Source organism: Hydra vulgaris, chromosome 02 (assembly GCF_038396675.1).
Source record: "Hydra vulgaris chromosome 02, alternate assembly HydraT2T_AEP".
NCBI lineage: Eukaryota > Metazoa > Cnidaria > Hydrozoa > Anthoathecata > Hydridae > Hydra > Hydra vulgaris.
The window spans coordinates 33,942,501-33,955,745 of NC_088921.1; the positions used below are offsets into that span (position 1 = coordinate 33,942,501).

General features: G+C 26.5%; 1 protein-coding gene across 2 annotated transcripts in view; it reads left to right on the plus strand.

Moving 5' to 3' along the window:
* LOC100199786 (uncharacterized) overlaps positions 1–13,245 on the plus strand; it is a 147,189-nt gene that overhangs the window by 42,839 nt on the left and 91,105 nt on the right. For both annotated transcript variants that reach the window (XM_065790671.1, XM_065790672.1), the window contains 2 exons: positions 2,003–2,241; positions 10,118–10,317. In XM_065790671.1, the coding sequence (XP_065646743.1) occupies positions 2,003–2,241; positions 10,118–10,317 (439 nt within the window). The remainder of the gene's footprint in view (positions 1–2,002; positions 2,242–10,117; positions 10,318–13,245) is intronic.

Consider the following 13,245-nt stretch of genomic DNA (forward strand, 5'->3'; position numbering starts at 1 on the left):
ACTTTATTATAGATAATGTAGGTCAGGATATCATCAGCATATTTTTAAGAATAGTTTCAGGTGAGAGGTAGGTATTTATATCGGAAATAAATAGAATAAACAAGATTGGGCCTAGAACACTACCCTGAAGTACTCCGACTTGTATATATTTTCAGTCAGTGGTGTGATCACTTGTTTTTACTTTTTGGCGACAATTAGATAAGTAAGCTGCGAACCAGTTAGGTTGAATATTCACCAACTTTAGTAGCAACTTGTCATGATCAACAAGATCAAATGCTTTTTGCAAAATCAAAGAATATTGCAAAAATTGATTTATTATCATTATTATTATTAATTAAAAATTGATATATTTTTAATTGATTATAATTTATATTATTTATATTTATAGAGGATTGGAGTCATGCTGACTCCAATCCTCTATAACTATAAATAATAGTGTCGATTACAATCCTGTATATTAGCGTCCATTGTACTACGGCCTGGAAGGAAACCGATCTGTTTGTTTGTGATCCAGATATGCTTGGTGTGATGGACGATGAATTTAGTGACAATGCATTTGGAAACTTTGCATAACACGGATGTAATAGCAATTGGACAATAGGGTTATGACTTTTTTTCAACTCTATGCTCCTGTTTGATGAACCTTTACCTAAAAAGCACAAAATCAACTATTATTTGCATACCTTTTGAAAAAAGATTACCCTGCCTTTGAAAAATCGATTTTGACATAAAATCGATTTTTCAATGGCCGGATGAACTTTTTTCAAAAGGTATGCAAATAATAGTTCATTTTGTGCATTTTAGGTAAAAGTTCATCAAACTACAGTAGAGAAGCATGGGGTTGAAAAAAGTCATAACCCTATTGGACAATAGTCATTGGAAGATAGCGGGTTTGAGATTTTAGGAATTGGTGTTATGTTTGCTGATTTCCACTGATCAGGGAAGTAACTGTTTTCTATGAGGTGGTTAAACAGGATATAGAGTGATGGGGGAATTTCTAAGTGAGCAGATTTGAGTAAAATTAGGGAGAGATCGTCACATCCTGATGATCCTGTCTTTAGTTTGCTGAGTTGGTTGAGAATATTATTAATGGTAAAAATAGGGGTAATAGGTAGGTCTGCTTGGCGGTTGATGAAGAACGAGAGGTTAGGTTGTTTCTTATTGCTCCAAACATTTTGGAAATGGTCATTCAATTGGTTTGCTAATGTCTCAGAGATAGAATGAGTGATTTGTGCTTTATTGGTAAGCTTGACTTCTCGCCAAAAATTTGTTTTACTGGAGGAGAAGCATTGGTTATAAATACGTTTTCTTTTGGTGATTAGTTTGATGACTCAGTTTGCAAGTACTTTCCACTAAGAATAGTGACCAGAAGAATAAAGTTGCTGATGTTCTTTTATAAGGCTCTGAATAAACAACGTCATCCAAGGTTTGGGGTTGACAAGCATTGTAGTTCTCAATGGTTGGCAAATGTCTTGAGCATAGAGTATAGAATAATAAAAGTTGTTGCAAGCGGCTTGCATTTACGGTTTGTCATTTGCATACAGTGAGTCAACTAGGGTTTCAAGATTGGTACATTGTAATAATGCAACAGTATTAGCAACTCTACCTGACCTTAATCTGACCTGAAATATATATATATATTTATACTTATATATATTTAAACCGTAATCTGACCTGAAATATATATATATATATATATATATATATATATATATATATATATATATATATATATATATATATATATATATATATATATATATATATATATATATATATTACATGAACATATTATATATACATTTATACAATTACAAATATTATAATTTGTTTATTAGTTAGTTAGTTTAAATCGATTGTGTGGAATGGCCGGTTTTACTTCACTGTATATTATTATTTTTTTATTTCTTAAAATTTTTGTTATTTATTAATATGCAATATAATATTCTTTAGTATTTTTTTATTTTACAAAGTTGAATTATCTATAAAATAATATTTTCAGTCTGAAGCGTTAACAGATACCACAAATAAAGGGAGCATAGGCTTTGAGTTTGACACAAATTTGAAGTTTAAAGTTAACATAAATATTCCATTTTTGGAAATCAAATCACTTGGATCATTTTTTGGAGCTCAACCATTTGAAGGAAGTGTTGCATATCTTGAAAGCTCTTTCAGTTTTGGAATCGCGAATCTTTACATTGATGGAGTATTAGATATGAAAAATAGTAATGGAGAACTTACGTGAGTATTTTGAAAAAAATTTTTGAAAAAATTTTTTATTCTTATTTTTTAAGATATAAATGAATGGTTTATTTATAATTGCTATAATGATATAATAAATAGGTTATACATGCGTGTGTGTGTGTATATATATATGTATACATATATATATATATATATACATATATATATATATATATATATATATATATATATATATATATATATATATATATATGTATATATACATATATATATATATATATATATATATATATATATGTATATATACATATATATATATATATATATATATATATATATATATATATATATATATATATATATATATATACACACACACACACACACGTTTTAAGGGGTAAAACAACAATTTTAACAACAATTTCATGACTTCAACTATTAAGCTACGTTTTATTGTCATCAAAAAGTCAAAGCAGTTGAATAAATTTGTAAGTACATTAAGTTTTATCGTTTTTTAAAAAACGATAATAGTGACTAGAAATTCACTATATCGCAATAATAGTGACTAGAAAGTTATTAATTAGTTTTTGTTTTTGATTTTTAAAAACATATTTTTAAAACATGCACTGTTTTAATATTATTGCTTTTAAAATTGTTGCTACATCTTATAGCCTGTTGCTACAAGGGAGTGCTACTATATCAACTACTTTAAAGCCTGCTGCTACAAGAAAGTGCCACTACATCAACTAAGCGTTTGGTTAGGGCTAGCAATCTATCATTCAAGAAAAAAAAACTTGAAGTTTTTAAACCTTTTCTGGTCAAGTTTATTAGCTTTCTCTTTAAAACTATGGTTTAGGAAAGAAACTTTTTGAATACCGTGCAAGACCCTTTATATATATATATATATATATATATATATATATATATATATATATATATATATATATATATATATATATATATATATATATATATATATATATATATATGCAACCCTTGGAATTAGAAAAAAATTTAAATTTGTTTTTTTATTATAAAAATTTGTTTTTTATATTTATTTTTGTTATTTTTATTTATTTATTATATATTTCATTTAATTTTTATTTTCATCTATTTACAAAAATGATTAATTACAGTAATATAACCATATTTAAACCTTGTCGTAACCCTAAGCCTAACCTTGATGCTGACCTAAACCAAACCCTCAGTCAATGTAGCAGCACTCTGCTGCGAGTCAGGCTATTTGATAGTCGATGTATGTACTTTTTGTGCTCTATAAAAGTTGCTTACGGGGACATATTTTTTACAAAAAAATGATGTTTACGGCTACACTAAAATGTCCTGGATAATGCTTATGTCCCCGTAAGTGTTTGTATTTTTGTAAAATCTGTCCCCATAAGTGATACTAAAGGTGTGTATATATATATATATATATGTATGTATGTATGTATGTATATATATATATATATATATATATATATATATATATATATATATATATATATATATATATATATATATGTGTATATATATATATATATATATATATATATATATATATATATGTATATATATATATATATATATATATATATATATATATATATATATATATATGTATATATATATATATATATATATATATATATATATATGTATATATATATATATATATATATATATATATATATATATATATATATATATATATATATATATATATATATAAGTTTGTTTAATTATAAAGTGTTATTTTTATAAAGTTTTAAGAGGTTTATTCAAACATTGGGATAGATATGATACAACTCAACTCAATGTTTTTATTGTCTTTGAGTTAGATAAAAGGAATGAATTTTCAGGAATATTTAATGGAGATAAGAGCAGACTTTGTAAGACTTTGTGGAGATGAGACTTTGTAATAAAGTGTAAGTTTAACATACTTTTGATAGTTGACAAATGAAATGTTTTTGAGCAACATCTGTAAAAAACGTACATGAGCACACACCATTATATTTTTTGGTCTGCATGCTACCAACAAATATTACAGACCTAAATAAATGGATCATAATGAAAGTAAAAGTCTATTTAAAAAGTTGTAATTAAAATAATTATAAGAAAATACTTAAGTAAATAAATGAACATTACAATAGTTCCTTATCAATTAAAATTTTAAAATATGTTACTGTTTTTGGTCACAAAGACTAGATTAATTGAGGATATTTGAACAAGACTCACAACTCTTAATCATTTTTCTGTTTGTAAATCTGCTTATTATGACTTCTTGTTGATTATAGTTTTTGTGTAAATTTTAATTTTATTATGCAAATAAATAGTTTTCAATCATGTGATGTTAAAAATTCGTGGCAGCCATACTATTTGGCAAACAAAATAAACAAATTGAATATTTATTACCATAAACATATTTAATCACAGCTCTAAGGTTTTTTCATTTTTTCCAAACTGTGTGACTTTGCTTGAGCTGTCTTCTTGTAATATGTTCAGAACCCTTATAATTACAGATTGCATTGGCGTAAATACCAAAGATATAAAGTTGTTAATCTCCATAAAAACTGAAGCTTTAGCAATCTTCGTAGAGACTGAAGATTTGGCAATCTCTGTAAAAACTGAAGATTTAGAATGGTTAATTTTGCAAAAATGAGTAGCTTTCCATTTGCAGTAATTAACATTTTTTATATGCACTTAAAAAATGTATATAGTTTGCAGTGATTTGAATGTAATTCATAAATACAGATGTCATATTTTTTCAGTTTCTTAAGCGGCACATACCATAATTTATGCAGCTTGATAGGTGATAAGTTGTCATAAAAGTCTATGTTTTACTAAAAGCATTCTGGGACATGTCAGCAAAAGTTGAACATGACTTATAAGCAGTTTGCAGTGTATTGTAACATTATAATCGTTTAGATCTTCTACAAATTGTATTTTACACAAGTTTTGATTACCTCTAAAATGACACTTTCATATTGTTTGGTTTTTATTAAATTAATTTACTTAAATTTACTTTACTAGCTCAAAACTAATATCTTAATAATAATAATATTGTTATTAATTTTAAGATACTAGAACAATTTAATAAGTAAGTCATAGTATTTATATACATATAATTTGAAAATAATAAAATGATTTAATAATTTATTTAATATGTTTACAAACTTAAGTCAATAAATTTATTTATTTGTTTTTTAGATTATATATGTTTAACATAATTAAATTTGTTTTGAATTTGCTTACTTGCGTAGCTCATACACAGTGAACAAGCTGTGTATTTCAAAACTATATTAAAATCAAATATGTTAAATATGTATAATGTAAAAAACACAAATAATCAAATTTATTAACTTAAGTTTGTGAGCGTTTTAGAGAGCATTATTAGGATTTCACTTATTTGCCTAGGTTAATTATTTTGTTTGAGAGTTTTTAGAAAACAAGGTATTTAATATAGAGTTCAAGTTTGAAAACAAATAAAATGCTTGTATAATCAGATAGAGAATTTGGTGACAAAAACTTATTTTGTTTACTTTGTTTGACCTACAACATGGTGCAGCTAGAGTGTTAATTATGCTCAAATGTTAATTATGCAGTGACATCATCCAAAAACTATATATATGAAGATTAATTTTTTTACAAGTTTGTAAATAAAAATAAAATTGGAACATTTATGTTTATTATCCAATGTCAGTAAAATTTATCAATTTATCTTTTTTAATTTTTTTTTTGTACGGTAACTAATATAGATAATACCAAACTCTGTGTTGAAATCTTTTTTTTAATTTCACCAGCCTGTTAAGGGGTGACCACATATATTAAGGAAATAGGTAAATAAGTACCTTGATCATTCTTCCAGTAAATATTTGACACAGTTATTTACAATCAATGTTGATTACAATCACCAATTGATGTGCTCTGTTGCATACACTAAATATTTGACATTTCCATTTGCAGTTAAAATTTAATAAAGTTTTAAGGTCTTTTTCTTTATCCCCCTCATAAAGAATGCAACTAACTTCAAATGACTTTGTTGATGCTCTATGTTTAATATATATATATATATATATATATATATATATATATATATATATATATATATATATATATATATATATATATATATCATAATATATCATAAATGTAAACAATAAAAACAAATTAGCCTAATAAAGATCTTTGAGGTATACCACTAATTATGCTAGCTTATATAAAATTTATATGCCATTTTATACAAAATTTATATGCCATTTTATACAAAATTTATGTTTTATATTTTATGTATTTATATTTAAATTTATATACAAAATTTAACTAGATAACTACATCTTGTTTATGACCAGACAAAAAATAATTTTATCCAAACTATCATAATCATGTTTAAGCTGTTGAATTGAGTATTGAATGCTTTTGCTTTTTTTCCAGTTATTAAGTGTAATAATATCCAATGTTAATATCCATAAATTATATGTTTAAAATAATTGAAAAATAATCAATGAATATGGTGTGTAGAAACGAGTTGTTTCTACACACTTCCGTATTATGCATCAATAAACATTGTTTGTACCTATCTGTGTATATACATATATATATATATATATATATATATATATATATATATAAATAAATATATATACATTTATATATATATATATATATATATATATATATATATATATATATATATATATATATATATATATATATATATATATATATATATATATACACACACACACACACTATTCTGTGTAAAAAAAAAAATTAATAAAATAATTGATTGCCTCCCCAATCATTAGTAATTTGATGAATGTTAGCAGCTGTTTGTTCTTTTTATTATTCGAAAAAGTGAGTAAAATTTGAGGACGAGTTATTGCAATATTTTAAACAAAACTTATCCATATTTTTGTTTAGAAAGAATCTTTGAGATTACATATATGTCTTGAGTAAAAAAACTTTTACTCTTTAAAAATAATTAAAGTGTTTTTTTGTCACATACACATCTGCAAAAATTACGTTGCGTCACTGAACTAAAAGCTAAAAGAGTTTAATTATCGCAATGAAATTATGCTTTATGGCGAGGTTTTTTTAGAAATTATATATTTTAATGTAAACTTTTAATCATTGCTAAAAAAAAATTTGGTCAAAAAGCATTGTATTAACATATAGTTATAGTTTAAAAGCTGTTGCGTCACTGAACCCATCGACGAGATAATTAGCGTTTTATAAAATAGCGCGGTAAGGAAGTCAAAATATCATCCAAAAGTTCAGATTTCGTTGTGGGTTTTCAAATTTTTCAAATTCAAATAAATTTTTGCATTTTAGTATTGTGAAGGGCTATTAGTAAATATTAGTAAACTTTTGGATTTATGTTAACATTTTCTTATAAAGTTGTAAATTTTTAAGAAATGGAGTCAAAATTAGTTGTAAAAAAAAAACGTTATGCAGAATACCAAGCTAATTATGTTTCTCGGAATGCTGATAAAAAGAAAGAAATGTCCAGAGTTAGATCTAAGAGATATCGAGAAAAATTGAAAGCCGATCCTAATAAAAAAGCAGCTTATGCTGCTAAAGCAAAATTAAGAGTTTTAAAAAGTCACGCTTTAAAAAGAAAACTTTTAAATCAATATCAAAGACCAAGCTCATCTTTTAAAAACGTTCAACAAAGAGGAAAAGCATAGAAAAATTTTTTAAAAGCACTACCAACTTCAAAGGAGAAACAATCTGAAATTCTTTCTATTCTTTCAAATAGCTCTGCTTGTAAAGATAATTCGGGTCTACCTCCAGCATGTTCAAGGCTGTAGGGTCTTTCTGAAAGCGATGTTTTAGCAGTTGTAAACTTTTATAATGAAGATGAAGTTTCCCAAATATTACCAAAGAAAAAAGATGTCACTCGAATTCAATTATCTGACAGAAAAGCAAACAATATTCAGATACGTCATTTATATTATACGCTAAAAGAAGCTTTCGAGTTATTCAAGGAAAAACATCTGCACATAAAAATTGGACTCAGCAAATTTTGCGACCTTCGTACACGCAATGTAAAATCAGTTACAAAATTTCCGCATAATGTTTGTGTTTGTAGTTTGCATGAAAATATGCGATTTGCCTTAAATGCATTAACAAAATCAATTCAAGCGCCTTCAATCAAAGTTGGATCTGAAATGATAAATAGCTTTGTTTGTGAACCGTACACATATGATTGCGCCTATGACAAATGCGTTGCATGCAAAGGTATGAAGCAGTTCGATAAACACTTGCAAACTGTTAATACATTTGGTTTCGAAGTATCCTGGGACGAGTGGAGAAAGCCTGAAACTAAAACATATGCAAACATTGAAAAAGTTTCAAAAAAGTCTACTGTAACAGAACTCATCCAACACATATCAGCGATGCGTGATAAATTCGTTAAAAATGCATTTGTAAAGAAAAACCAATCAACAATTTTTAATAAACTGAAGGAGGTTTCTATGAGTGTTAGTTCTGAAATTGCAGTAATCCAAGTTGACTGGGCTGAAAATGCTAGGTGTTTCTATCAAAATGAGCCACAAGCGGCTCATTTTGGTCAAAATCAAGTTTCTATCATGACCCTAGCAGTCTGGAACATTGAGTTAAAAACATTTGCCATAGTTTCAGATTCAACTGATCATGCTAAGTCTTCCGTTAAACCGTACATTGACAAAATCCTTCACTTTATTCCTGATCAAGTCAAAGAAGTACACATGTTCAGCGATAATGCCACTTCTCAGTTCAAAAACAAAAGCATTATGGCTGCAATGGTTGTTTTTGAAAAATGTTTTCATAAAAAATTCTTCCGGCATTTCTTTGCAGCAATGCACGGGAAAGGAGTGGTTGACGGAATAGGAGCTACTGTTAAGCGAATCGCAGCCCTGAGAGTTAAAACTAGTCAATACGAAATCAGGTCAGCAGCAGATTTTGCGTTAGCATTACAAGATTTGCAAATACCTGTAATTCACATGTCAGAAAACGATACAAGACAACAAAAAAATGAACTTGGATTCAGTTCAATTTTGAGTTATTCAAGAAAAATCAAAGGTATATCAAAATCACATTATTTTTATGTTCAGAATGATAAAGTTGTTTCGATGCTATTTTCACCTGAGTATAATTAAAATTTATTACAAAATAACAAAACTTTTTAAAATGATTTTAATTTTGTCTTTTTGTTTCGTCACTGAACGTTGCGTCACTGAACTGATAGTTTTTTTTCTGTAAAATAAAACGATATGAGAACTTTATTGTTTGTGGCTTTTTTTATGACTACCTTATTGCCAAATGAATAAATTACAACAAAAAAATCTAATAAGTCAAGCAAGAATTAAAATTTCAGCGAAAACTCCATTTAAAAGTATGCTGATATTCCGTTGCGTCACTGAACTCATGTTTTAATTTTTGCTATGAGGAAGTGTTATGTTAATACAATTGTGTTTAGTTTATATTATAAAATTTTAATTCAAGATTAATTTAGAGTAATAAAAAATTATTTTTGAGTTAAAGAAAAATTTCTATTAAAAAAAATCTCTCTGCATGATGCGTCATGAACTATGGAATTGGCCATATATATTATATATATATATATATATATATATATATATATCATATATATTATATATATATATATATATATATATATATAAATTTACATATATATATATGTATATATATATATATATATATATATATATATATATATATATATATATATATATATATATATATATATATATATATATATATATGTAAATATATATATATATATATATATTTATATGTATATATATAAATTTTTTTCAAGCTGTTGAAAATGGATTTATGGATTTTATTATGCAAAGCTATTTTGTAAACAACATTTTATTATGATAAGAACTGGTTTCTTTACTTATAGTATCACTGCTTCTCCAGAAGTAAATGGAATGACAGGCTTAACACTTGGCGTTTTCATTTGGAAGCTAAAGTCTCGATCAGGCACATTGCCTGTTGGAATTGCTTTTGGTTTAGTTTTAAAAAATGTACGCTTAGATCATGCTTTGAAGAAATTTGCCAATGTTGAAATGAGTGCTTCATGGTTAAGTGATATATCTATAGGTACTTTTCAAACAATATTTTTTTGCATTTTTGTTGTGTAAGAAAACATAATTTATATTTTGTATATTATATTTAAGATATTATAAAAATTCTGAGTGACTATTTCTGAGTCAACATATAATTGCTAGTTCCAATGAAGTCAATTTGCCTATGAAAATTCTGAGTGAATTAATTTAAAATTAATAAAAAAATGCAAGTTGTTCAGTGTGTGCTGCATTTCTGTTAATCAAATTATAAAAAGAAAAAAAAATTGATTTTAGTTACTCTTATTTACTTTTTAAACATTATCTCAAAACTTTTGTTTCATTATAAATTTAAAATTTAAAATTTAAGATTAGCAAAAAAAACGTTTATTAGATTCAATACATATTCCAGCTATTGCTATAAACATAAAAAAGCAGATGTTCTTCCTGTTTAAATCATTAAGTTGTTGGTTTTTCCTCAGAAAACCTTGAAGAGAAAAGCTACCATTGAATAAAGCTATATTGCAAAAATATCTATTTGACGAGAAAACGATCCTAGAAAAGAAACAATGCTCATTGCAAATGAACTAGTGGCTTATTGACTTAGAATTCCTAAGAGCCTATGAAAGTTTCCTTAAGTGGGCTCAATAGCTTGAGTAGACAAAATACTTGCTGAAAAAGAGTGACAACGTTACATCAAACTACTGTATCCTAAAAGAAAGCAAAGCAAGAAAGAAAAAAAGAAATTATTTTATATAAAGAAACAGCTACTCAAAGATCTTGAATTTTGCTCAACCATTACTAATGCTAATGAAGTCAACGAAGCCACCAAATTTTCTTCAGATATTATGAAAGAAGATGAAAGAGATGAAAGAGAGAAAAATTTTTAGTTAAAGAGAAAAATAACTATTGTTGCAAATCTGTGATAACGATGAAAATTTCAAAAAGAGAACTATAAAAAGAAACGTGTACAGTTGCTGATGGATCTGGTATTAGTGAAAGACAGCAGTAACTAATTTTGGGAAAGACTTTAGCAGTAAGTGGAGTAGCTTTAAATATTACACTTTCTAAAACATCAGTTCATAGAGCAGGATCATCTAACAGAATTGAAGAAGACAAGTTAATTGAAGAAACTTGGATTTCACCTGAATATTTGAAAATTCATTGAGATGGAAAAACTTTCTAGCAAGCTACTGGAAAAAAGGAAGAGCTATGTACTCCTAAATTGCTATGTACTCCTAAAATTGCAGACAGATTTGGTCGAACGCAATATTGTTCTGTGCATCTAGTTGATAAATAGCAATTAAAAACATTTGTTGTTGCACTTTTCTATAATACAACATCTGCAAATGTGGAGCATAGAATAGAACTGCAACTCTAATTGAAAAGCAAATTGGTTGTTCTCTTCTCCAACTTGAATGTAGACATCATATTCCTCTCTTTATAAAACATCCAAAGCTATTTTTGGTTCAAGGTTCAAGGAAAATTTCATAACCTTAACAAGAATATAAAATTTGGAGTGTGGGACTGGCCTTATTATTTCAACAAGCACTTGAAATAAAGAAACTGTCATGCTTGGAGTGAAAAACATTTCCATGTGAGGACTATTGAGAGCTAGTAGAGCTCTCGATAATTGTATTTTTTTTCGGTAGGCATATTAAAAAAGATTTTCGCATTTGGTATGCTGGTTTTGATCATCATGAACAACACCTGGGATCTGGGATTGACAATCTGAGGAGGAGTTTTCTTTAGTCTTTTCCTTGTTCAACGACTCTGTGAGTTATGCAAAAGACATTGATGGGTCAGAAACTTATAAACTCACCAAGACCTAACATATTCCTTCCTTATAAACCAAAGCTTCCAATTATTATTTGGTGCAACGAAAAAATTTTATTTTTTACTTATTTCAGGTAAGGTTGCTTTGTCAGAAATTGAGTAAGCAAACATTCTTGTGCATTTAAGAGTGCTCATTACTACTAAATAATAGAGCAATATTTATTTGTATATATAAAATGGATAAAAACAACTTTTGATTGAACTCAGAGTTTCATGCCTTTCGGCAATCATCAGTCATTTTGCATAATTCCTAATTTAAAAACCGTTTAAAAAATACAAAATAAAATCATGGTAGAGCGAGTTCTGGTGTTACAAAATTAAAACAAAATAAAAAGATGTCAAAGATTTTAATCCCCGTTGTTGAATAAGGAAAGTAAAATTTTTTTTGAATGCTGGATATTATTTCATATCTTTTATTAAGTAAGTTTTCTCCTCTGTATGATAATATATGAAATTTCTCGCGGAGACAAAGATTACAAACTTTTTGATTGTAGGGTTTACATAATGCTATTATCTTCCATGTAATCATAGGTTTTATATTTTTATATTTTAGTTTCCATATTCCTTTAGTAAGTTTATTGTCATTCTTATATTTAGGTGCATTGAAAGATTTAAGATGGTTGGCATATCTTAACTTAAATGCGGTTTTACTTATATCGAAATAAACTTTTTTCTTAAATTCAGGATCTCCAGAACATACAGTGGCTTGGTATACAATATTGTTAGAATGGCATTGGTTATTTAATGGACAAATTTTTTTGTCTATGCAGTTGCTCTGTTTTGATGTTATATTTTCATCGTGTTGTAAAATCTTGTTGTTATGTGCATTTTATGTGCATTATGTGCATTAGGCATGCAACTATAGCTAACTTTTCCAATTTTAGTTTCAACATTTTTGCCAAATCGGGTTGTACCATATAATTTTATGTTTACAATATTTTTTTTGATTTTTGTTTATTTGCGGTTGGTAGGTGAGTAGGTGTATATATATATATAATATATATATATATATATTTATATATATATATATATATATATATATATATATATATATATATATATTAGGGTAGGTCGATTTTGGTATGTAAGTACCGCTAAGCAATATAAAGTTGGATATTTATATGTAAGT